Raw genomic sequence first — 25,100 nt, forward strand, 5'->3', positions numbered from 1 at the left:
ATATGCAAACAATGTCTTATTATTTCATTAATGGGCTTATGTATGCACATGCATATTATGTGTGCATGTATGAGTTCTGGGAATGTATATGGGGGCTCTAATGAAATTATAATATTTATTTCCTTAAAGAATGAACCAAATGTGGCAAAATATTATCTTTTTAGTTTTTGATTTATTTTATTGAAATATGTTTGATTTACAATAGTATATTAGTTTCAGGTGTACAACATAGTGTTTCAGTATTTTTATAGATTATATTCCATCTAAAGTTATTACAGAGAAATGGCTGTATTTCCCTGTGCTGTACAGTATATACTTATTGCTTCAAACATGGCAAAATATTAGAATGAGGTAGATCTGGACGTGATTATAATCATCTCCATTATATTCTCTAATTTTTTGTTGAATGTTTATCATAATGCAAAGGACAGAAGCCCTTAGCCACCCTTTGTACTGTTCAGTGTTGGTCACCATGGAAGTTATGCACTGTTATTGGCTGCTAGGCATTCAGACTCCAGAGCCCAGATGCCTAGCCACCAACTGATTAGATGAAGAGACTTGGTTAGTGTACATTGCTGGGGAGGAGCCAATCAGTGAAACAGATGAGACTGAAGATTTGGGACTGAATCATTGGTGGAATCGCTGGCCTGGAGTCTCCAGACAGGTTACCTGGATTTTGGTTTATTTAGTAGGCTTTGCAGTTTCAGATTTATTGTTCTTTCCTTTTCCTGATTGCCAAGGGCCATGTTTTCTTTTTTCTTGAAGCCAGCATAAGAGGCACCAAGGAGATACTCCCAGTATCTTTTTCAAGTTTTTTTTTTTTTTATCTAAGTACAAATTAAGACCCAATTAAGTACCACTGCACATTCCAGTGCCAAGCATTGGTGAAGAGGTGGGGCAGCCAGCACCCGCATGTCCTATTGGTTGTAGTGCAGGTTGGTACAGCTGCTCTGGAAAACTGTTTGCTGTCATCTAACACACACATCCCTAAAGTTTCAGACCTAAATCTATACCCAGCATAAATGTGTACATCTGTGTGCCAAAAGATATGTATACAGATGGCAGCAGTGGTACTATCCGTAGTAGTCCCAGACTGGAAGCATGTTCATCAGCAGTAGGGTTGGGGTGGGACACCATGCCAAGTAATGCTCCATAGCAAGGAAGACGAATCAACACAGCTACAGCAGGCGGCACGGGTGAACCCACAAACATGGTTTTGAACAAAAGAAGCTGGTTATGAAGAGTGCACAGTGTGTGATTCTGTTTAAGTTCTCTGATGAGCAAAACTCATTTTGGACGTTAGAATCTGGGATGCTTGCTCCCCTTGCGGAAGCGTAGTGACTGGGAAGGAGCACAAAGAGTCACCTGAGTGCTGTCAGGATCCGGGTCTCGACCTGCCTGCTGGTGACATGGATGCATTGACTTTGTGGGAACGAAAGAGTGATTACAATGTGTACTTTTTGCACGTGTTTCATATTTTAATTACAACCTTAAAAAAAAAAATCTTCCTCAGCTAACATGTTAAAGCGTAGACAACAAGCAGGAAATCTTCTCTTCATGTTTTATTTCTTGAAGTTAGAGTTCTCTATATATGGGAACACCTTCTAAATCATTAAATTTAAATCAGTATTGTGATAATTGTTTTTCTTTCCTTAAATGGAAATCTATATGTAACTGCAGTTGTAATAGGTTGCTACAGTTGATGATATCTCATTTCAAGGGAAAAACATTACTCGAATTTCACCATTTGGGATAAAAAGGTGGTCACAACTTGCTTTACAGTAATAGTCAAATTCTGCATCTAATGTATATCTTATTTTTGAAACACAGTTGTATACCAAATTGTTAACTACATGAAATTTCACTATAGATCTTTCCCTTGTTAATGCCACACAAGCTTCTTAATTTAATTATAATGACCTATATGTATAGTGAATTGGCTTGTCATTTCTTAAATTGTAAAGAATATACTTTTTAATGTGATATTTGATTCTTAAACATCAAAGAACTTGTTTGGCTATTACAATTGTTTATTTACTACCCAGATTTTTTTTTCTTTCAAGATAAAAGAACAGCAGTGCCTTAACCTTTCCTCTTTGTTGTTATGGTTTATCCAGTGCTGTTGGGACATTTGCTCGAGCCCTTGATTGTAGCAGTTCTGTAAGGCAGCCTAGTTTGCATATGAGTGCAGCTGCAGCTTCTCGAGACATCACCCTGGTAAGATGCTGTTTGAAATTTGGGGCTTATTATTTCTTCTGCTGCTTGTTTAATTTAACAGCTGATACAGCAGTGTTATAGACCAGAGAACTTCCCGGCTCTGAGCCCTGCCATTAGGTTGGATTGGCTTGGCTGGTCAGTTGACTGGGCTGTCTCATTTCTAAGTCACCCCCTTGTGTTCGTGAACTGAGACAAGCAAGAGTGACTGTTCACTGAGTGGGTACAAAATGATTTAAAAAAAAAAAAAAAACATTTTGGAGAAAACAGTTCAATATTCTGATCCACCTGTCCTTTGTGCTTTTTTTGATGTACTGTGTCTATGTATGTAAATGTTTGTAGCTCACGTGTAGTGCTTTACAATTTTTTTAAGTGAAAGTGACCATTTCTTGAAACCATTGCTATAGGAATCCTTGTGTCATGTCATTATTTAGTATCAGTATTTAAAGTTCTTTTTTTCTTTTGTCTGTTCATTAGCAAAAAGTTCTGTTTTCCCAAATTATTTCATTATATTATGGTTGCTATCTTTTAGGACTGTTTCCTTTCTTCCCTTGGTGATCAATTGAGGCTTTCCACATTCAGTTTATTACACCACTGATGCCTGCTATGGCTAGAGCTTGGCACTTGCTTCTTGCTCTGCACCCTCCAGCAAAGCAGACCTACATATTTTTGCCTTTTGAACGTCCTTCCTGTATTGATTTCCCCTCCCTCTGAGATAGGCATGGTATGATACTCATGTTATTAGTACAAATGGGAAAACTGAGGTTTGACAAGGTTAAGTTGTTTGATATTCGTTACAGATAATAAAAGTTAGCATTTTGTTTTCTCATGGAGTACAATTACAGGTTTTATTACTTTCTCATTATACTCCAATTTCAAATGTTTTACACAAAATATTTATCATGATAATATAAAAACTTGTACTAGAATGTGTGACAAATTTGTTTCTTACAAAGCTTTCTTGTGTTTTTGTACAGTTAGAGGTGTAAACATTAATAGTTTATAGTCTTTAAGGAACCTTTTTCTTTATCCTTTCTCAGAGACTAGAATATTATTTATAGAAATGAGTTTTATTATCTTGTTTCTACATTATTTTTTTATGAAAATTTAGGGGTTTCAAGATAGGTTTGTATTTTGGTTGCTTAGCATTTTTAGATGCAAAAGTATATGTGTGAGTTTATATGAATCAGAACTACATGGAATCTAATCACTATCTGTACACATAAAATTTTCCCCAATTCTGAAAAAATTCAAAAATAAAGTACAGCAGCAACCAAAAAAAAAAAAAAGTTTTGTCCTCATTACCCAAAGTAGAAAATTCTTATCATTTGGTTATGTTTCCTTTCAGCCACTTTCTATGCATTGTAAACAATATACTAGCAAATTATAGAATAGTACAGAGGATAAAATAATAATAAAATACCATGCAATGCCACATAAAGCAGATTTTAGTATTTTATTTAGTTCTTTGGAGTAAACGGTTTTTCCACCACTATCAGTCAGTTCAGTCGCTCAGTTGTGCCGAGTCTTTGCAACCCCAGAACTGCAGCACGCCAGGCCTCCCTGTCCATCACCAACTCCTGGAGCTTGCTCAAACTTAAGTGCATCGAGTCAGTGATGCCATCCAACCATCTCATCCTTTGCCATCCCCTGCTCCTCCTGTCCTCAGTCCTTCCCAGCATCAGGGTCTTTTCCAATGAGTCATTCCACCACTATATTATTGATGAAATCTCTAATATTCTCTCCCTAATCTTATTCCCCATCCTCTGTCTGTACCTCTGACCCTGATCACCACTGCCTCCTGAGAAGAGGCAGCTGCTGTATCAAGTGTACTGTGTATCTAGTCCTGTTTTTCTAGTTGTGCTATGTATTGATGTTTCCAAAAACAACATAAATATTGTCTTACATGTGTTTACCTTTACTTTGTTACATTTTGCTATTTGTTTATTGATGAGATGGCGCCATGTTAATAAATATGTACCTCCTTCACTCACTTTTACTGGTTGGTAATACTTGTAGTATACTTTCACAGAATACTACTCCATATTATATATGTATTCTTTTACCAATCAGTGAACATCTGGAGTGCTTGAAAAGCATTTTCCCGTTGCTATTACCCATGATGCTGCATTGGGAATTCTAACCCATGTCCTTTCTGAGCATGTGTGCCAGCTTTCTAGGCTGTAATTAGAATTGGAATAATTATTCATAGTGATTCATAGGGTAGTGCTCATTTTCAGTTTGACCACATGCATCAAAATTATTCTATACACCATACTAGAAATTTGTAATCCTTTAAGCAGTAAATGACTGTACTTCTTTCTACCTCCATTTCCTTACATTGTCTTCAACACCTGGACACTTGGTATGTTCAGACTAAAATTTTTTACTAATCTCATGCTATTTTATTTTAATTTATATTTCCCTGAGTACTTAATGAGGCTTCGACTTCACTTTCAGTTTTCACTTTCATGCATTGGAGAAGGAAATGGCAACCCACTCCAGTGTTCTTGCCTGGAGAATCCCAGGGACGGAGGAGCCTGGTGGGCTGCCGTCTATGGGGTCGCACAGAGTCGGACAGGACTGAAGTGACTTGGCAGCAGCAGCATGTTTTCATAATGACTCTTCAGATTTTTTTCTTTTTTGTATTTTAGATTAATGTATCCTTTGTCCATTCTTCACTTATATTATTTTTCTTTTTTTTTCTAATAGTTTTGAAGTTTTTTTCGTATGTAAGACAAATACATTTGGAGTTTATATTTTTAAGAATGAAGTGAGGTAGCAGTCTCATTTTTTTCTCCATATGGAAAATTAATTATTGCAGCATCTTTTATTGAATTTGTTGTTGCCTCAGAATTTTGTAATGCCTCTTCTGTCTTATTTCCTGATCCTAAAAATGCTTAGGATTCTTAATCTGGTCGCTTGTTTCATTGACCTATTTGTCCCTGTGAAAGCACCATACTATACTAAATTTTGATACCTGATAATAAGTTCCACATGACTTTGTTTTTAACATAGAGTTGAAGTCATTTAAAAAGAGTGTTTTATACTGTGCCTCCCCTCTCCCTCATGTTTTTCCTAACACTATAACATAACACTGTTGCATATAAAATCTGCAAATTTTTTTTCTAATGTTGCATGATTTTGCCTTGTGTAGAGAAACTGTTACTTATGTAGTCAGTCTCTTGTGATTTGACAATGTTCTTATAAGATAATGGTTCCCAGATTATTAAGGGGGAGGGGGTGCTATCCCTGTTGTAATCCAGCAAATTCCCTCTACACTGAGGAGTGAGAATACAAAGCCAGTTCCTGAGATGGGACAGAGCTCTTGTGATAAGACAGCTGGGGCTGGGATTTGCCTTAAATTCAGTCTGACAGGTGAAGGGCAGGTGTGTGGGCTCTTGGCTCACAGCTGCGGTGACTCTCTGCTTCCCACTGCTGGTAACTGGTGGGACAGCGTATGAATTTCTTGGGGAAGAGGGCAGTCTTCAGGATTCAGTATTTGTTTTGGTTCAGTTGAAGGCCGTTGTAAAAAGAAACATTTTAAAGGGGATGCAATCTTTATATCTTAGTTAGTTTAAACGCATGGTGTGTGTGTGGTTTCAATACTCGCCTGTTACGTGCCATCTGGTAGGTGCTTTCACCCTCCAGTTGTTACCGTCTCTTCTGTTTGCATTTTGTTTAGTATTTAGCACTTTGGAGTCACTTTTTAATTACATTATTATCTTAAATTATGTGTTATATTATAATTTTTTTAAGCATCAGCATGCTCAGAGGCTTAGGAAATTGTGTTTGTATACACCTTGTTTGTACAGCCAGTTTCAGAGACAGGATTTGGATCTTGACTCCTTCCGAGGAGTTCTCTCCGTCAGATTACCTATTCTGGTTTGTTCTTGTTAAAGTAGCTTGAGTTTAAAGTCTGTCTCAGATCAGGCAACACTGACGATTGGTTCTTTTTGTCTACAACATTTATGTGTCTTGGTTTCCTGCTCTACCTAGTCTAGCTTCAACTTCACTTGGACTTTCTGTACGTTCTTGTGTTGCGATTGAATTACTTTCAGTTGCATAAAATTGACGTCTTTTAGAAGTCTTGAAAGCAGGGAGAAGTTGCTGCCTCTTGTTATTTCACAGGTCATGCCTTCACCTTTAATCCTGTTTGCCCAGTGGTATCTGGGCCTACTACTTTGATGCTAAAATACAAGATCTTAAGGCATTTCTATAAAAATGAATGGCAGTGGTTTAAAGTTAATATTATGTTGATAATATGAGTTTTGAAGATTGTTTCCAAGAATAATGTGCGAAAGGTTGCTAAGTTGTTCTGTGCCATTAAATGACAATGGCTTCATCATTCAGTTGAATTTGAAGAGTTGGGTTCTCATTTTGCTTTCATTGTTCACAGAGCCACAGGTTAGTACCTTTCTCTGTCAGGTGACCAGACTGTGGATCTGGAGAGCACGGAGAAGAGCAGGGCTGTGGAGCTGCTGCGCCCTAGGCACCCTGTTCAGGTGGTTTTCTCTGTGACTTGTCCTCTGAGGACTCCAGTTAGCTTTCAGCTGACACATCTGCTTATCCAAGACAGTCTATGCCAGTTTATCAAATCACCAGTAATATTTTGGGAGCAGGTAATTGTGCTGCCTGCAGGATTGTTGGATCTAACTTCCTCATTTTGAGACCTGTTACAAACATAGCTGGGTTGTGAATTTCAAACCCTACTAGTCTAAGCCATATAATAAGATTTATGTTTGTTAAAACATTGACATCACAGAGGCTTCATAGATTTCACCTTAGTTTCACTAAAATGTTAAATATACTTAGTATAATATACAAAGAAAGGAAAAAAAAAAAAACCAGTTTACAACAATCCCTACAATTCACTCTCCTTTCCTCCTGCATTGTGGATGCAAAATTCCTTGAAACAAAGTAAACCAAGAGGTGGTTGGTTAAGTAATAGCTGGTGGATGTTCTAGACTGCTCCTTTCTGCTTGTGGCCGGGAGGGCCAAGTGCCACGTGCATTATTAGGCAGTCATTGCTGGAGTAAAGCCTCTGTCTCTGAGAATAGGTATTTGCAGAAGTACCGGGTTTTTCCTTTGTCTGGACTCTGAGTGCCAAACCGGTAGGAGAGTAGGACTCAAAGCTTTTTGAGTTTTAGGGGGCCTTAGAAATCTTTTAGGATGGACTGTATTAGAGATAATGTTTAAATAACTTACATAAACCTAGAAACTTAGGTTTCCTGATGCTAAAGTCTGGTTCTGAGAAAGGGTTGACTTAGTAGGGAGAAAATCACATGCTGGAACATCTCTAATTTCTGTATTATTTCTGATCTTTTAAAAATGCAACTTTGATTTTGCTGTCCCTTATCTTATATAAGATAGTGTCTTTTTATTTATTTTTGTGTCTTTTCATTGCAGTTAGGGTAAAAACCCAGATCCTTCAAACAGTCCCCAGGCGTTGGCAGTCACCATTCTACTTTATATCTCTTTGAATTTGGTTACTTTGGGTACCTGATGTAAGTGGAACCGTATATTTGCCTTTTGGTGGCTTGCTCAGCATAACAATCTTCAAGACAGTTCTTCCATGTTGTAGTATATGTCAGCATTTCTGCCTTTTAAGGCTGAATAACAATCCATTGTATGTATATATTACATTTTGTTTATCCATTCATCTGTTAGTAGGAACTTGAGTTGCTTCTACCTTTTGGCTATTGTGAATAATGCTTGCCATGAACATGAGTGTACAATGAATGTACTTTTTTTATTCTTTGTTTTTTTCCTTCTAGATCTGTAGCTTTTGGTCCATATAGCCTTGTGCAAGTTGTTTAACCTCACTATGTCTGAGCTTCCTCTTCAGCAATGGTAATAATAAAATCTTTCTGCCCTGAGGTTATAGATTGACAAGAAGAGGATATGCAGACATGCCCCTATTAGTTGCTGATATATGTATCCAAGCATATAGAAGTTGATGGAACTGCGTTGGCTTGCCAGAGTATACCTTGGGCCTGGGCCTGGGCCCCTGGGTTCTCTTGAGGGTCATAGAGCTCACCGTGTTATTGACTGTCCAGATTGGGTGGAAGGCCACTCATTTATTGTTATGTCACTGAGCTTCCATCAGTATTCCAGAAGTGATTGTGTTCCGCAGTTTCTGTATCTTCATTTAGGTAATGTTCACAAACACTGAGCTCGTCTGGCTCTCACAGCCCCATCTTCACTAGAAGGGAAAGCAGGCGGTGCCTCCGTGTCCTCCTTCAGTCTCCAGAAAAGCCTGTCTCTGACTTACCTTGTGGCATCAACTTGAGGATTAAACAGGATGATAGATCATTCAGAACAGTGTCTGAGAGCTCAATAAATATTAGTTGTTACTCTTGAGCTGATGATGACAATGATGCTTTTCCTTCCCCCCATCTTTGTTGAGTCTCATTTAGTTTCTTCTGATTTTATAGCACTATTGACTGAAAGGGTTTTTTTCATGCCATATTTACTATCATTGTAGTAGATTATCAAGTTTGAATGTGATCATTAGGCTGTGATTAACCATACATTTTAACCATTTTAACATAATTGTTAGAGAAATCACTTATAGTTTAAAGACCTTCCACTTAAAACAAGCTATACTTAAAAAAAAAAAAATTTTTTTTCCCATCAAGAAAAACTTAGAAAAAATAACTTATTTTTCTGATAAGAAAAATTTTATTTAACCAACAATAGTTTTATCCCTCAGATACTCTGTTAAAATGCCAGCTGTTGACCATGCACTTCACTGTTTGTGATCCCTGTTCACGTCAGACACTTCATTTAGGGCTTTGAGGGTACTGGGAAGTGAGATCGGTTTGGAAATCACAGTCATTACATCATTTAAAGAAATTGTACTCAGTACAATATATAAATCTAGTGAACATTTTAGGCATCAACTTACATTAAAAAAAATCGAGTCTTCACAATGAACATAAAATTGATTAAATGAGAATTCATATAATTTTTAAAACTCATTTTGCTAAAACTTATGAGTACTTCAGAGTATCCATGTATCCAAGACTAAAATTAGAATTTGAACTAATGGATAGCCACTGCAGTAAAACAAACAAAACATGAAATTTTCCTTCCTTCTAAATACAGCATTAAGGCAATACTTTACTACATTAAGCACATTTTCTTTTTGTCTGATGATCTAATGCAGGTAAGAATTTTTAAATGATATAAAATGACCTTAGAGACACTGCCAACTGTCTTGGGGGCAGTTGTGTCCTTGTGTTAAGCATCTGTTTATCCATCTCTTTCTTTTAAATTTGAGCTTAAATTTGTTTTTGTTTTGTTTTAGCGTTTGTTTAGCGTTTGTTTTAGTATGTTGCCTTTTACTTGACTTTTCCTCCCATGCATTTTACACTAATATAAGAAACATTAGAAAATCACTGCACAATTGAACTATGGGGAAATATAGTGAAAATTGTTTTGACTTCTTTGTTGAGGGTTCGTGTTGAAGAGATTTGAATTTATAAGTGTTTGTTAGTGAAGGCTTGCAGTTATATTTCTTAAAACTTTATTTTTGTATTTTGAGATAATGTAAAAATAGTACTAAGACTTCCTGTCCTCCCCTCACCCCTGATTCCCCAATATTAACACTTACCATGTTTCCTTTATCATGCTTTCTCTATATTCATATTATTTCTGAACTGTGGGCTTCCCTTGTAGCTCAGTCGGTAAAGAATCTGCCTCCAGTGCAGGAGACCTGGGTTCGATCCCTGGGTTGGGAAGATCTCCTGATGAAGGAAATGGCAACCCACTCCAGTATCCTTGCCTAGAAAATCTCATGGACAGAGGAGCCCGGTGGGCTGCAGTCCATGGGGTCGCAAAGAGTCAGGCACGACTGAGCGACTAACACTTACTTACTTACCTACAGAATAGATGTGCCTTTATTTCACAGTATTTGAGGAGGTATTTCCTGAAAGAACAAGGATCATTTCTCACCTAACCACAGTACAGTTTTCAGACTCAGGAAATGAACATTGTTATAATACTGTTATCTAATCTAAAGGCTTTAGTCAGATTTGCTAGTTGTCTCAGTAATGTCAGGAGAAAAAAATTTTCTTTCTCATCCAAGATTTACTTGAGAATCACTTAATGCATTTAGTTGTCTTATCTCTAATTACCTTCAATCCTGAGCAGTTCTTCATTCTTTTTGTCTTTTGCGACCATGGCATTTTGAAGAGTATAGGGAATTTACTTTGAATATCCCTCGATTTGGGATATGGTTATAATTTGATTAATAATTAGAGTAAGTTTTTATTCTATCTAAGTCCTTTGGTCAGTTACATCAGGAGATTTTCCGTTTTTCCTTAGGTTTTCAAATTTAGCAACATAATCTTTAATAGTAATTTTGTTTTTCGGCCATGCTGTGCAGCTTGTGGGGTCTTAGTTTCCTGACCAGAAATTAAACCATGCCCTCTGCAGTGAAAGCCTGGAATCCTAATCACTGGGCCACCTGGGAATATTCCTGTTATTGTTTATGTGTCACATTTCTTATTTTTTTTCTTGATAGTTTTGCCAGAAAATTCTTTTTCTTGTCTAAAAGAATGAGATTTTCGGTTAGTTGATTTTCTTTATTATATATTTGTTTTCTGTTTATTATTTTCTTCCTTCTTTGGCTTTACCCTGATATTCCTATACCAACTTTACAAGACCAATTTTTAGCTCATTAATATCATTTATCTACTCTTCTGTTATTAGTAATTAGGATTATAAATGTCCCTCTATCTCTCATATTTTAATATGTAGTATTTTCATTATCACTTGGTTCTAAGTATTTCCTAATTTACTTTATAATTTTGCAGTTGATTGGGAGTTAATTTCCAAGGAAATGCAGTTCATAAATCTATCTTAATTGCTTTGGGGCTTCTGGTCAGAGAACATGTATGATACCAATTATTTTAACATATTGTAATTCTCACAAAGACCTGGAATATCCAAGGGTTTTGCTCCCTCAGAGGTGACAGTGGTCTTGCCCGTTTTCACCTTAGCTTAGTACGAAGCTGACTTTCTGTTTGGTCTGTTCTCTTTTGTAGCCGTTTAGAAAATACCCTCCAGGTGAAAGCTCAGATCTGTGTGGAAGCTGGCCTCTCACGCCTCCTCTTTCTGAATCATCTTAGCCTGCACTGTTTGCTCTTCGGTGTCCCCACACAGTTGTATTCTTTGTTTGTTTGGTTTGTGTCTAGAATCAGAGCCGGGAGAAGACCCCACAGTTATGCTCAAAGTAAGTTTGGAAGTGACATTAGGGCCACAGGGTTACCATCGCCTGCCACCCCTAGAGCTTTCTCTTGATAATAATGAAAGTATGAGTTCACAGAAGAACATGTCTCTGGGTGTCTTATAGATAGGTATGAATGAATGACAACCAGGTCCCCACAAATCTGATTATGAATGAAGGCTTTTCCTTTGAGGGCTGTGCACTGAAGCAAAAATTAATTGGATGGCATAACTACTTACATATAAAAGATTTTGCCTTGATCATGTTTTGAGGTTTAGTCATGAGAATTTCTATTTCTACTTGGAAAAAACCATATGCTCATTAATTTTAAAATAGACTTGATAGTCTGAATGCTGTATATTGTGCTGGAGTTACACATATAAGATTTTTGTAAAACTATTAACTGAACAAATCAGTAGTTAGTACTAAATATATATAGGTATCATTTTGTCATTGCCAAAATGTTACATGTTGGGTTCCTGAGAAACAGATTCTGCAACGAGATTTGAATGCTGGAAATGTATTATGGAGCGCTGTTGGGATCTACACCTGTGGAAGAGAAGGGAGGGAGGCAGAATTGAACAGAGGGAGAAGGTAGGCTCTGATGTTGTGTGAATGAAGGCCTCAGCCTGTACACTCCTGCGTCATTGGGTGCAGGCTGCCCCGGGAGATGGGGGAGATGAATCTTTCTTAAATTGAGATCATTCCAAAGAGGAGCAGCAGCTGTAGGCTGTTTGCTCTGCTCACACCGCTGCTAGCACTGGGTGAATAAGCTCTTAATTCCCCAAAGGGAAAAACATGGGTTAAACTGCCCAGAATTTCATTGCTTTATAAACAACAAGCATTAATATCTTGTGCATCCCTCTACAGATTATCTAGGGTTCTGCTGAACTGTACTGGGTTGATTCAGGTATGAAGCTGTAGGTTGGGTCCTGCTCTGTGTCTCTCTCTTCTGTTGGCAGACATCAGTAGCACAAGTCTAAATGCACAAATCATGTCAAGGCTCTGTTATGTCACGCAGCATAACATCCAGTTGGCCACACAAGTCACATAGCTAGGCCCAACCTCAACGGAGTGGAAGAATACACTCCCTTGGAGGCCCACAGAGGCAGTGAATATTTGCTGAACAATAGTCCAGTTTACCATAATGTAATTCTGTTTGATGAACAAAAGATGAGAATTCCACTGCCAAGATTTCATTGTCAGTCTTTAGCCTAAAATACTTCTGTTTGTCATCTCCATCTGTTTTGAATGAGATGAAATGTGACAACACCTTCACCACTATTTGGCAGAGAGAAAAGCTTGTGCTGAGCTGTTATGATTTTTAAAATTTAGTTTTGAATGGATTCTGTATCTGTATTTGTGTGTATCTGTATCTCTGTTTAGAAGATGGTGTCTTCACAAAGTATTTAGCTGGAGAGAGGATTTTCAGTTTTAAGTTCTTTATCTTATTTTCAGTTGAGATATACATATAATAAAGTATATTAAGTACACTTAGATGCCCAGCTTATAAATTTTTACATGTATATACATGCGTATAACCACCACCGAGATCCCTTATGCTCCTTCCAAGTCAGTGATCTCCTCTTCTCAGGTAATCATTATTCTGACTTCTCTCACCATAAATTGTTATTTTTCCCAAAATTCACATAAATGGACTCAGCCAGTGTGTTCTCTTATATGTCTAGCTCTTTGAGTTTTATCTTAACTGATAAACAGTAAGCTATTGGTTATATGTCATGCTCTTATGTCTTTCCTTAGCTTATTTCTGTGAGTCTTCAGTGGATATTGTCTCTGCTGTTTTAGAAAGTATATTTTGTGCTTTACTTGGCTTTTTAGGGTTGGATTAAACTATACAAAAGTTCATTCTGAAGAAGCTTCTATGTGTGTCAGAAAGATGGCATTAATGTGGACTCTGAGCAAATAATACGATCCTCTGGTTTCCTCTGTGATCCTCTCTGGTCATTTATTTTAACAGAATTATTCCTTAGGCATTCCACAGTGCCTGTGTCTCATGGGATGTTTATTTTCTTCGCATGGTGATCATTAACTGCACTCTCCTCGGGGCTGTGGTGTAAATGTGGGCTTGGAGGTTTCATTGCTATGGTCAGCCTCAGTCCAGCCCATTCTTTGCAGTTGATTTGTGACACAGGGCAGGAGCTAGTCTTCAAAAGCAAAGCTTTGCTTCAGTATTTAGAGATATAAACACATTGTAAAGAACAGAATCTTTAAAACAACCTGATCACTTGGGATTTGGGTTACTGTTATTTATAGAGGCTAGGATATTTTTCATACTTTGAAGCTTTATTAGATACTAGCCCAACATCATTTTAAAAAGTACCTATAAGAAAGGCATTTTCATTCATCTAACATGAACAAAAAGACTGGAAATCCATTCATGCTTTGAATGGTTGGTATAATATCAGCTGAGAGAAACTCATTTAATTCTGTGACTTCTGGTTTCAGAGCACCTGTGTGTTATAAAAATTACTTGTACCTCCTGAGGAATCTCAGCAACACAGTTAATTTGTATAATTATTGATTTTTGAATACCAGTAACTTTTTTTTAGTTATGCACTGTAAATTTTGGAGTTTTAAAAATCGTTTATGGGAATATATTATTAACTGAAGGGATCCCTAAATGACATTTGTCTTTGCATTTTCATAGATCAGTTATCTAGAAACAATAGTTTTTTATTTTCAAGGATGGTGTAAGAGTGAATTAACAGTGTATGTATAGTTAAATTGCTGAATCTGTCAACTGAGAGGTTACCTAGAAAGGTGCAGTTTAGTTGATTTTGAAGTTTGCAGAACTCAAGTGAAGAATCAAGATCAGTTCCAATATTTTTGTAACCCCTGCTGCAGAAGACTGAGAAGAAATTCACCTGCAGGTTGAAGTTATTATTTCGTGATTGTGACAGAGCAAAAGACTTCACATGGTCAGTGTGGTCTTAGCTGAGATAATAACTAGGAAATTGATAATGAAATCTCTGCATGTTTTTATTTTGTGGAATACAGTGATTTGAGGGGAGATGTTAACCCTTGTAAAAGCAGTTAATTAATGTTCCTAATCATGTCCTAAATTCTGCCTGTTCTGTCAACAAATTCATATTCCATACCCTATTCAACAACCTAATGTTATCACAGTGTTACATATTTTTTAGTCATGTTGTAGCCAATTTTTTTCTCTTTAATAGATATTAGCTGCTATTTGAGCTTACTTTATGCTTTTATACCAGTAGGGAACTGTCTGGTGTCCCCTACCAGTTATTTCAGGACCATAGCTAAATTGTAAAAACATCAGTTCAGTTCAGTTGCTAGGTTGTGTCCGACTCGTTGTGACCCCATGGACTTCAGCACACCAGGCCTCCCTGTCCATCACCAACTCCCGGAGCCTACTCAAACTCACGTCCATTGCATCAGTGATGCCATCCAACCATCTCATCTTCTGTCGTCCCCTTCTCCTCCTGCCTTCAGTCTTTCCCATCATTAGGGTCTTTACCAATGAGTCGGTTCTTCCCATCAGGTGGCTAAAGTAAAACATAGATGTGGCTCTATCCCCATTTATAAAATTTTTAGTTAATTATCAGAAGATACTTTGTGTAAAAGGTGTAACACATGGTTTTCACATGTTAGAAAGCTGAAACAGAACTAGCTCCCACTTGGCAAGGATTTGACCACCAACCACGTCTGCGCCACACCTACATGCTTATCTAGACACAGAGCTGACTGTCCTGTTCTGCAGTTTTCCTCCTACACATGCAAATATGTGTGCATATTGTGAACGAATCTTTTTAAAATAAGCTAGACCCAAGGTACTTTTTGGAAAAAAAAACAAAAAACAGTTTACCAATATTACCCAAATTTATATTTCCCCCCTTTCTTTTCAGTCACTCACCTTTGGAATGTGTATGAAATCCATGCTGGCCTAGGTAGCTGTTTCAAGCAAGCCTGGTCATTTGTTCTTGGTCTTACAGAATTTCAACCAAGTTACTATTTTTACGTGGCTATGTTATTTTGTTTGTTTTGTTTAACACGGATGTGTAATTTTGTCTTAACCATCATTCTCAGTTTCATGGTGTTTTTTCCTCCATCTCTCATTTCTAGTATATCATTCTCTTAATCCAACCTGAAAATATTTTTTCTCACTCTCTGATACATCCTCTGTATTTTTCCCTTGTCAAAGAAGGCTGTGCCAGCCTTATATGATAGCTGAAGTGATGCTGGCACCTTGAACCAAAAGGATGGTGAAACTTACTGGGTTCCCATTTTAATTCCTGGAGGTCCTAGATCTTCATGGTTAGAAGATCTAGCCATTTGTTGCTCTAAGAAGTGAATGCATTAAAAAAAAAAAAAACATATCCTAAAAGGTACAAATCATCATTTTCTTAAAAGCAGTATGTGATGTCTTAAATAATTGACTACTCTGTTGTTTAAATTTTTCTTAATTATGTTACTTAAAAAATACTAAGTATATTGTTGTTAATTAAGTCCATCATGCATTTTAATATCTCTGTTCTTAAATAATCAAGAAAATTTGCTTTTCTGGCTAATCTCTTCTCTCCATTTTCTTTATTGTTCTAGTTTCATGCTATGGACACATTGTACAGGCACGGCTATGATTTGAGCAGTGCAATTAGTGTCTTAGTACCACTTGGGGGACCTGTTTTATGCAGAGATGAAATGGAAGAATGGTCAGCCTCTGAAGCTAGTTTATTTGAAGAGGCATTGGAAAAATATGGCAAAGACTTCAATGACATACGTCAAGACTTTGTAAGTAGAAAATTGTAAATTAAGTAAAATGTTGGAGTGGGAATATTTTATCTCTTAAAAATTTGGTAAACCTTAAACTATTCATTAGCAAGCCTGTGATTTAGTAATTTTTGTCTGCTCAGCATAGAATGCAGGTCAGTATTGTGGAGAGAGAAATTGACATTTGTCCTGAGAAGTAATTGTAAGACCCAGGATCGGGAAGTCCCAGATTTTTGTTATAAACTTTGGCAGTATGAATTCATCCTCTTCACCTCTCTCTGAGTTCCAGGTTTAATTTATGCACAGCTTTTCTGACCATTTGAACTAGATACTTCTGATCTCTGCTTTTTAAGCTTGTTGTTCTCCTTTAGACCTTGGGTATTTTTCTGGTTATCTTACTAATTATTGAGCCTGAATTTGATACAGACCTCTAATACAGAAACAACCATTACCAAGCAAAGCAGGAGGATTTGCTTTTTGGGTTTTCAATCTTTATTCTTCCTGATAATGTACATGATCTTACTTGCATTTTAAATACTAGGTAATTATGTCTACTATTGTGTACTTTCTTTGTCTTATGGAATTGCTATTTTTAATTAAGCTTACAGTCTCTGAAATGGGGAAATTTCTATTTGTGAAGTTCATAAATAGGTTTCTATAGCAGTCATTTTTTAAAAATTATGAAAATAGACTCTTTATAATAGACTATGAAGTATATAATGTGAGCCAGTATCCTGTCTTTTATGTTGTTGCATCTTTCTAAAATTATTCTGAAGGAAATTTTTACTTATCAATATGAGTTGATATATTAAATCCCAAACATGATAATTAAAGCTGTTAGTGTCACTGGCATTTGTTTTGGCAAAACTTCACTCACACCCAGATTGTTATATGTCATGGTTTCAATTTATAGGCTGTGCAGCTGGGAATTTAAAATGCATTGGTGGCATTTAGCTTCAGATGGCCAGAATAGCACAGCAATGCAGTGTTACTAATGTAATATACAGTTACTACACCACTAAATAGAAACCGCAAAAACAAAACCCCCTAAAGAACAAAGTCTTCAGATCTGATGAAGGAGTAGAAGACGAGAAGCACCAAAGTGAAGCTGTTTTTCCCTGCATTGAGTGTGGCATGCTCATTTCATGTCCTGGTAATCATTCTGAACTCAGTTCAGTTCAACAAATGTTGGTTGAGCACCTGCAACACACTAGGCATGCATCAGAAATGCAATGTGGACCTTACCTCAGAGAATGATTTGTAGTTGTGATCAAGAGATCGAAAGATAAGCTCTCAAGTAAAATATAGTGTAATCATTTCTTTCAGCCGTAAGGACAAGTACTGTGAAAGTGGTGGGAAGGGAGCTATTGGTTGTGCCTGTCAACTCAGGAGTCTCTTCAGGGAGTTAACTGGCATTTCAGCTGGACCCCTGATGCCTTAAAGGAGAGAATAGCAGATTGACAGGTATACACTGAGGTGTGAAAATTGTAGACAGTCCTCCCGGGCACTTAGTACAGGACTAGGAAATAACGCTCAACAGCAGCGTCATGAAATACACTTGGACATAGAAGCTGGCGTTCATAGGAGGTAAAATAATGGTGTGAAAATGAGCATAACAGCAGTAATGCTGTTAGATGGGTTTTTGTTACCTTCATGACCTAATAAAACTCTTGTAAATTTGTTGCATTATGTATATTAGTTTTTCTGAAGGTAGTTAGAATGCTAGTCAGTGAGCCAGTCCACATTAGGATTGTTGTATTTTGGAGATTGGAATTAGCCACCAGTGTCAAGAACCTTGAGTTTCCCGGATGACTCAGTGGTAAAGAACCTGCTGCAGTGCAGGAGATGTGGTTCGATCTCTGGGTCAGGAAAATTCACCAGAGGAGGGCATGGCAACACACTCCAGTATTCTTGCTGGGAAAGTCCTATGGACAGAAGAGCCAGAGGCCAACAGCCCATGGGGTTGCAAAAAGTTTGATACGATTAAGCAACTGAGCATGTCAAAAACCTAAAAGAAGATAGACTATCAAGAACCTACCTGTTCAAAGGGTTTTTGTTTAGTGTAGTTTTGAATAGTTTTTTGTAGTTTGGGGTATTTGTTTTTAATCATTGTAGCCTTTGCTTTATTTATTTTTTTGTTGAAATATAGTTGATTTACGATTTTACTTTCTGTTATTATATATATATATATATATATATACACATTTAAAAGTATTCTTTCCCCTTATGGTTTATCACAGAATATTTTGAATATAATTGCCTGTGCTATACAATAGAACCTTGTTTATCCATTCTGTATATAATAGTTTGCAGTTGTTAACCCCATCTTGAGTGTTGTTAACTTATTATCTCTCCCCTCCACCGCCCTATACTTGAAATATATAAACTTAAAGGCCATTTATGACAAGCCTCCAGCTACCATCATCATCGGTGAAAAGCAAGTATGTGAAAAGGTGTTCAACATCATTAATCATCAGAGCAGTACAATTCAAAACCACAACGAGATGTTGCCTTGTATCTGTTACCTATTATTTTTTTAAAATGAGAGATGACAGATGCTGGTGGGGATGTGGAGACGTGTTGGCATGAATTCTTTAAATGTTTGGTGAAGTCATCTGGTTCTGGGCTTTTCTTTGTTGGAAGATTTTTGATTACTGATGCAGTCTTCTGTTCACATTTTCTGTTTCTTCGTGATTCAGTCTGGATTGTATATTTCTAGGAATTTAGTCATTTTTCCCTAAATTATACAATTTGGTGGGGTGTAGTTGTTCATAGCAGTCACTTAGGGTCCTTTTATGTTTCTGTGATGTCATTTGTAATGTCTTTCACTTCTGATTCTGTTTATTTCAATCTTTGTTTTTTCTTAGTCTAGCCACTGGTTTGTAGATTTTATTTTATTTTTTACTTTTTTTTTTTTTTTCAGAAAACTAGCTCTTAGTTTATAGATATTTTCTGTTGTTTCTTTGTTTCTTCTTCATGTATTTCTGATATGATCTTCTTTTTCTGATAATTGGAGTAAATTTCTTTTCATTCTTTTCTTTATCTTTTCCTCCTCTGACTGGATAATTTCTAATGACTTGTCTTTGAGTTCACAGATTTTTCTGCTTGATTGAGTCTGTTGTTGATGATCATCGTTGTATTTTTCATTTAATTCATTGTATTCTTCAGCTTTAGAATTTGTTTGGCTTTTCTCAAATGATTTCTTTCTGTTGAACTTCTTGTTTTGTTTGTACATTGTTTTCCTAATTTTATTGAATTTTCTATCTGTATTTTTCTTACACCTCACTCAACTTCTTTAGAACAGTTCTTCTAAATTCTTGGTCATGGAATCCTAGATCTCTATTTCTTTGGGGTTAGTTTCTTAGAAAATTACTGTTCCTTCGGGGATGTCATGTTACTTTAAGTTTTCGAGTTTCTCATAGCTTTGTGTTGATGTCTGTGCGTTTGATTGAGCAGATACAACAGACTTTACAGACTGGTTTTAGCGGGCAGTGGGTGCAGGGGCACCAGGTGAGCGGTGTGTATTAGCTCCAGCTCTTGGGAAGGCCCATTGGTGTAGTACACATTCAGCCCCATGAGCTGAGTCAGAAGATTGCAGGTGTCAATGTCAGTAAAGATTGCAGCAGCCAAGGGTGAAGGTGTCTGCAGCAGCAGAGAGGGCTGTCGGGGACCTCCTGATTGCTCTTTTTCCCACAGTGCATGTCACGGGCAAGGGGCTCCCTCTTGGTTCTGAGTCTGGCTTTGGAGTGCCTCCGTGGTGGCAGTGGTGCCTGAGGTGGGGGCATGCTTGGCTCACTGAAGCTGGGGGTGGAGTGTGTGCTCACAAAGAGACTGAAGCCTGTGTTCTGGTGCGTGGGATGTGAGCTCATGCGGAGGAGCCGGGCGCCTGGGATGTGCATGTCTCCTGGGAGGCTAGCAGCAGCAGTGGCTCTTGGTTATTACCTTGGTGGCAGAAGGTGCCAGCTTTCTCTGCAGAGGAGGCTGCTGGGGTTCACTCCAGCAAACACTACAGAATCCTCTAGTGTGCAAGCTGCCCGCATTCCACACTGCTGAGCGGCTGCTGAGTCCTCAGTGACCACGGCTGTCAGTCTTCTCTACAGAGCAAGCTGCTGGGGACCACAGTGGTATCCGCCGTGTGGCTTACGCTGACGTCCTTCACCCTTCGTTGTTCTTGGCCATTTCTGGGTGTCTCAGCTGAACTCCATCTCCTCAGTGATCCTTCCTGTGCAGTTATTCTCCACTTTTAGCTACACTGTATTGTTGCAGGTTCTTATTTGAGTCTTGTATTTTCCCAGGGCAAGTTTGACTTGTTGATAACTGTCTAATTATTGTACCAAGACTGGTGCATCCTCCTCTCTCTTTCCGGCGTCTCTCTCTCCCTGTCCATTTTGTCTAGTTTGTTGTCATAAAGTTGCTCATAATTTTATTATACTTGTAAGTTCTGTGGGATGGATTTGTAATGATGTCCCCTCTCAGATTGCTGATACTGGTAATTTAGCTCTTCTTTTTTCATCTTTGGTTTGGCCAGGAAGGTTGTCAATTTTATTGATCTTTACAAAGAACCAGTTTTTGATTTGATTGATTTTTCTGTTTTCTGTTCCATTGATTTCTGCTTTTCTGTTTATTATTTCTTTCCTTCAGCTTGCTCTGGACTTATGTTCTTTGTGTTTTCCTAGTGTTTTTTGTTTTGTTTTGTTTTTTTGGTTTTTTGTTTTTGTAAGCTTGGAGTTTAGGTCATTACTTTGAAACTTTTCTTCTAATGTAATCATTTATTTAGTAGTATACTTTAGGCTGACAGTGAATTCAGGTTTGACCGAGAATTGACTTCCACTTTGTTTGAAAAACTGTACTGTCCCTTTTGAAAAGATATTAATTTTTTTTTTCTCTTTAAGTATTCTGAAGATGTCTCTCTATCTGGCTTACATAGCATCTGATGAGAAGTTCCTATGTATGTAAATGTTTCTTTTTCCTTGTGCGGAAGACTGTCTCTCCACTTTGGGTTCGTAGCAGGGTTTGCTGCTGCACTGTGCCCTTGGTAGGCTTTTCTGTATACTCACTGTCCCTGTAGTTCACTGAGTTTCCTAGAGCTGAGCTTTGCTGTCTCTATGTTAGTTTGTATAGTTTGTGTTGATCTGTCTTCTAGTATACTAATTCTTTTCTTGGCTATGTCCAGTATACTGATAAACTTGTTAAAGAAAGTCTTCACATACAGTGCCATATATTCCTAACATTCACATTTTATTTTTATGCTTTTTGTCTTTGTATAAATTCCCTGTCCATTCGTGTGTATTGTCTACCTTTTCAACCAGATCCTTTAGTGTATTAATGTAGTCTCTTATTGCCTAGGTTTGGATTTCCTTACTATTTGGCTGCCTTCAGTATACTACTGTACTGCAAGGCCTAATATTTCATGTACCATCTTTGAACTCCAAAGAACCCCAAAAGCTTAACTGGATTTCCCCTTCCTTGCCAGATATGTCCCCCACCCAGCAGGAAAGGGTGAGGGCCATGTGGCTCATGCGCCTCATATGGCTAGGGCACCTAGCACCCCACCCCCAGCCTTCAACCTAATGGGTTTCATTTCCCTGCCAGCAGGCAGAATTATTGACACAAGCCAATCACATCCTTCTGTGGGAACCTTCTTCTGGAACCAGGCATATCTCACCCTCTTGTTACATGGAATGCGGTGCCATGTCCCAGTTGCTCCCCTTCATCTTGTACAGTGTCCTCTTCCCCTGGGCTGTGAGTGTGAGTAACTGCTGTCAGTCTCATTTGTCTCTGGTGTCACGTTTGTATGTCTGGCCACCTTCCACTGTTTGAGGGTTAGTCTCTCCCTCACTGGAAGGGTGAATGGGGGTGAACTGAACATCCACAGACTTCAAAGTCTTACTTGTGCTTAATGTGGGGCCTGGGCTTCCCAGGTGGCACTAGTGGTAAAGAACCCGCCTGCCAGTGCAGGAGACATAAGAGACATGGGTTTCATCCCTGGGTCAGGAGGATCCCCTGGAGAAAGAAATGGCAACCCACGCCAGTACTCTTGCCTGGAGAATCCCAGGGACTGAGGAGTCTGGCGGGCTACAGTCCAGAGGGTCATAAAGAATTGGACACGACTGAGGCAGCTTAGTAATGTGGGGCCTGGAAAGCAGAGAGTTTAATTTTTCAGTGTGCCTGTCCCGTCCTCGGCAGGCCTTGCACTGTAGAGCCTGTCTCTGCCTTTTTGCCCTTCCCCCTGTGGTAGAGTGGTGTTGGTGGTCCATGGTAAGGGCTTGGGGTTTCTTCGCTGTCCTTTTCCTGCCCAGTCCTGTGCCCGTGTTTCAGCGGTGGTGCTCCCACAACAGTTCTGCTCTTTCTCCAGCTCTCTCGTGGCAACCAGTCTCTGCCTTGTGCAGCCTTTTGTTAGCAGGGGTTCTTGGATGTGAGCACATTTCCAGTCCCCCTCCACTGGCCGCTACATGTTGCCTGGAACGAGGGGATGGGACAGTTTCTAGTCCATCTCCTGTGGCAGATGCTTTGCTTTGTATGAGTGAAGGATCTGGGAAGCAAGGGGCTGTCTTCGCCAGCGGCAGCAGATCGCCACTGTGCACACCCACACCACCAGCCCTGGGCAGCGGCTTGCTCTGTCCCCGTTCTTTCTGCCGGATATCTGATGGAGAAAGGGGGTGTGCCAGTTCCCTCTGCACTGTTACATTTAGCTTCATCTTAGAAAGTTTGATCAAGTGTACATTCAGCTTCATTTCTTCATTTTCCCTTATGGTTTCCTTTTTGATCCATGGGTTATTTAGAAGTAAGTTCCACATACTTGTAGGGTTTTTTCCTCCCATATATATTTTTGGTTATGCATTCCAGTTTAATTCTGTTGTTTTCAGAAAGCATACTTTGTTAAACACAGACACAAACTCTACATTTTGAAGATTTGATTAACTCTGCCTTAGTATATGGTGTGTTTGTAGTATGTAGTATATATAGTATATGGTGACTGCACCGTGTGCTCCTGAAAAGAATAGGTATTTTGCTGTTAGGTATAATATTCTATAAATGTTACTTGGGTCAGGCTTATTAATAGTGTTGTTCAAGTCTTCTGGAGAGTTCTATTACTTGTTGAGAGTAGTATTAAAAGCCTGTAGATAGAGCTGTAGATTTTTCTAAAATTTTTTTAATTAATTTATTTATTTTAATTGGAGGCTAATTACTTTACAATATTGTAGTGGTTTTTGCCATGCATTGACATGAATTGTATTAGGTTTTTGCTTTAAATTTGTTGACTCTCTGTTACACACATACACATTTAGGATTGTTACGTTCTCGGGATGAATCGACCTTTTACTGTTTACATTATGCTTCTTTTTCCCTGGGATAATATTCCTTGTGGCAAAATCTGATTTTTCTCCTATTAATATAACCATTCCAGCTTTGTTGTTTACATGATATATTTTGTTTTCATCCATTTTACTTTTTTCCCCCAAACCAATCTAACAATCTCTGCCTTTTACTTCAAGTGTTAGACCACTTGCCTTTAATATAATTTGTTAATAATGTAATTAACCATTTAAATCCATCATTTTAATGTGAGTTTTCCATTTGTCCCATTGTTCTTTTCCTTTTTTTAATAATTTTTTTATGACTCCCATTTTATCTCTACTAGTGGCTTGGCTTACTAATTAAACTTTTGTTTAGTGGTTTACAATATATATCTTTAATGTACCACAGTTTACCTTCAAATAAATACTGCCTAGATTGCGTAGATCGGAAGAGCCATGACACAGTGCCCTTCCAGTTCCTCTTTCCCAGTCTTGTGCTTTTGTTGTCATGCATTTTACTCCGTGTTCTAAGTTCCACAGTGAATTATTACTGTTTCTTGCTTTAGTCAGTGATTTTTTAAAAGAGATTAATCCCCCAATATGTATTTACTTATTGTTACTTATTTTTAAAAATTCACCATTTCTGCCCCTCCTCGTTTCTTTGTGTGATTCAAATTTCCACCGCCACCAATGGGGGTTTCTCAGGCTTCCTGCTCTGGCTTGGTTCTTTCTCATGAACAGCTTATGGAGATCTGTGGCAAATGTGTTTGAATTCCCCTTCCACAGATGCTAAATGGTTGTTCTAGCCCTCTATTGACCTTTAATAGTTTGGTAAGTTTTTTGTTGTTCTTACCTTTAGTTTTGTTCACCACTTGTTTCTTTTATTTGCTGCCAAAGTAAAAATATTTAATGAGTCCTATCTCTCTTCACAATGGCTTGGGAATTTAACTTTGCCATAGAAACTCTTTTCATTGAAGGGTATTTCCTGGCTATTGTATCATTTAAACTTCAGTTGCAGATAACAAAATTATAAGAGCTGTTTTAAACTGAATGGTGTTTAATTTTAGAAATTAGATACTTAAAATCATTGATAGGGTTGGAGAAGTAGGCTCAAGCTGGATCTCAGAATAATCCCACAGAAACGATCCCCAAGTGAGCTGTTAGCTCTGCCCTCTATGGGAATCGAGAAGCTGCTGGGTTAACGTCTGAGCCAGGGTCACACTGCTGTAGCCACGATCTTGAGATCAGGAAACCTCTGGCAGGGTCATGGGGTCTAGAACAATTCTGTGCCTCCTGCTTTTGCTGCAGCAAGATGGATCCCTTGCTATGCACCATCCATACTGTGCCTGTTTAATTTACTTCTGAACTTGTGTTATACATCTGACTGGCAAAAATGAATCACAGGGGGTTCTTAGAAATGCCATGTTTGGATTTCTAACCTTGGTAGCATAAGAAAGTGAACTAGCAGGAAGTTGGAAAGGATAGCAAGCAAGTCATAATTAGAGACAGTAGACTCCATTTGAGTGAGGCCATTTGAGGAGGAAGAAATTTATTAAAGGTTGTCAGAAAGCTAACCTCCAGAAGAGCCAGGGATCCATGTT

The 25,100-nt window shown here is 38.1% G+C and overlaps 1 protein-coding gene across 6 annotated transcripts in view; it reads left to right on the forward strand.

Annotated features, from left to right (window-relative positions):
• The window catches only part of MTA3 (metastasis associated 1 family member 3), a 195,084-nt gene that overhangs the window by 143,778 nt on the left and 26,206 nt on the right, over positions 1-25,100 (forward strand). For all 6 annotated transcript variants that reach the window (XM_055539928.1, XM_055539929.1, XM_055539933.1 and 3 more), the window contains exons 8-9: positions 2,118-2,217; positions 16,034-16,222. In XM_055539928.1, coding sequence (XP_055395903.1) covers positions 2,118-2,217; positions 16,034-16,222 — 289 coding nt within the window. The remainder of the gene's footprint in view (positions 1-2,117; positions 2,218-16,033; positions 16,223-25,100) is intronic.

This window comes from Bubalus kerabau, chromosome 11 (assembly GCF_029407905.1).
Source record: "Bubalus kerabau isolate K-KA32 ecotype Philippines breed swamp buffalo chromosome 11, PCC_UOA_SB_1v2, whole genome shotgun sequence".
NCBI classification, from domain to species: Eukaryota; Metazoa; Chordata; class Mammalia; order Artiodactyla; family Bovidae; genus Bubalus; species Bubalus kerabau.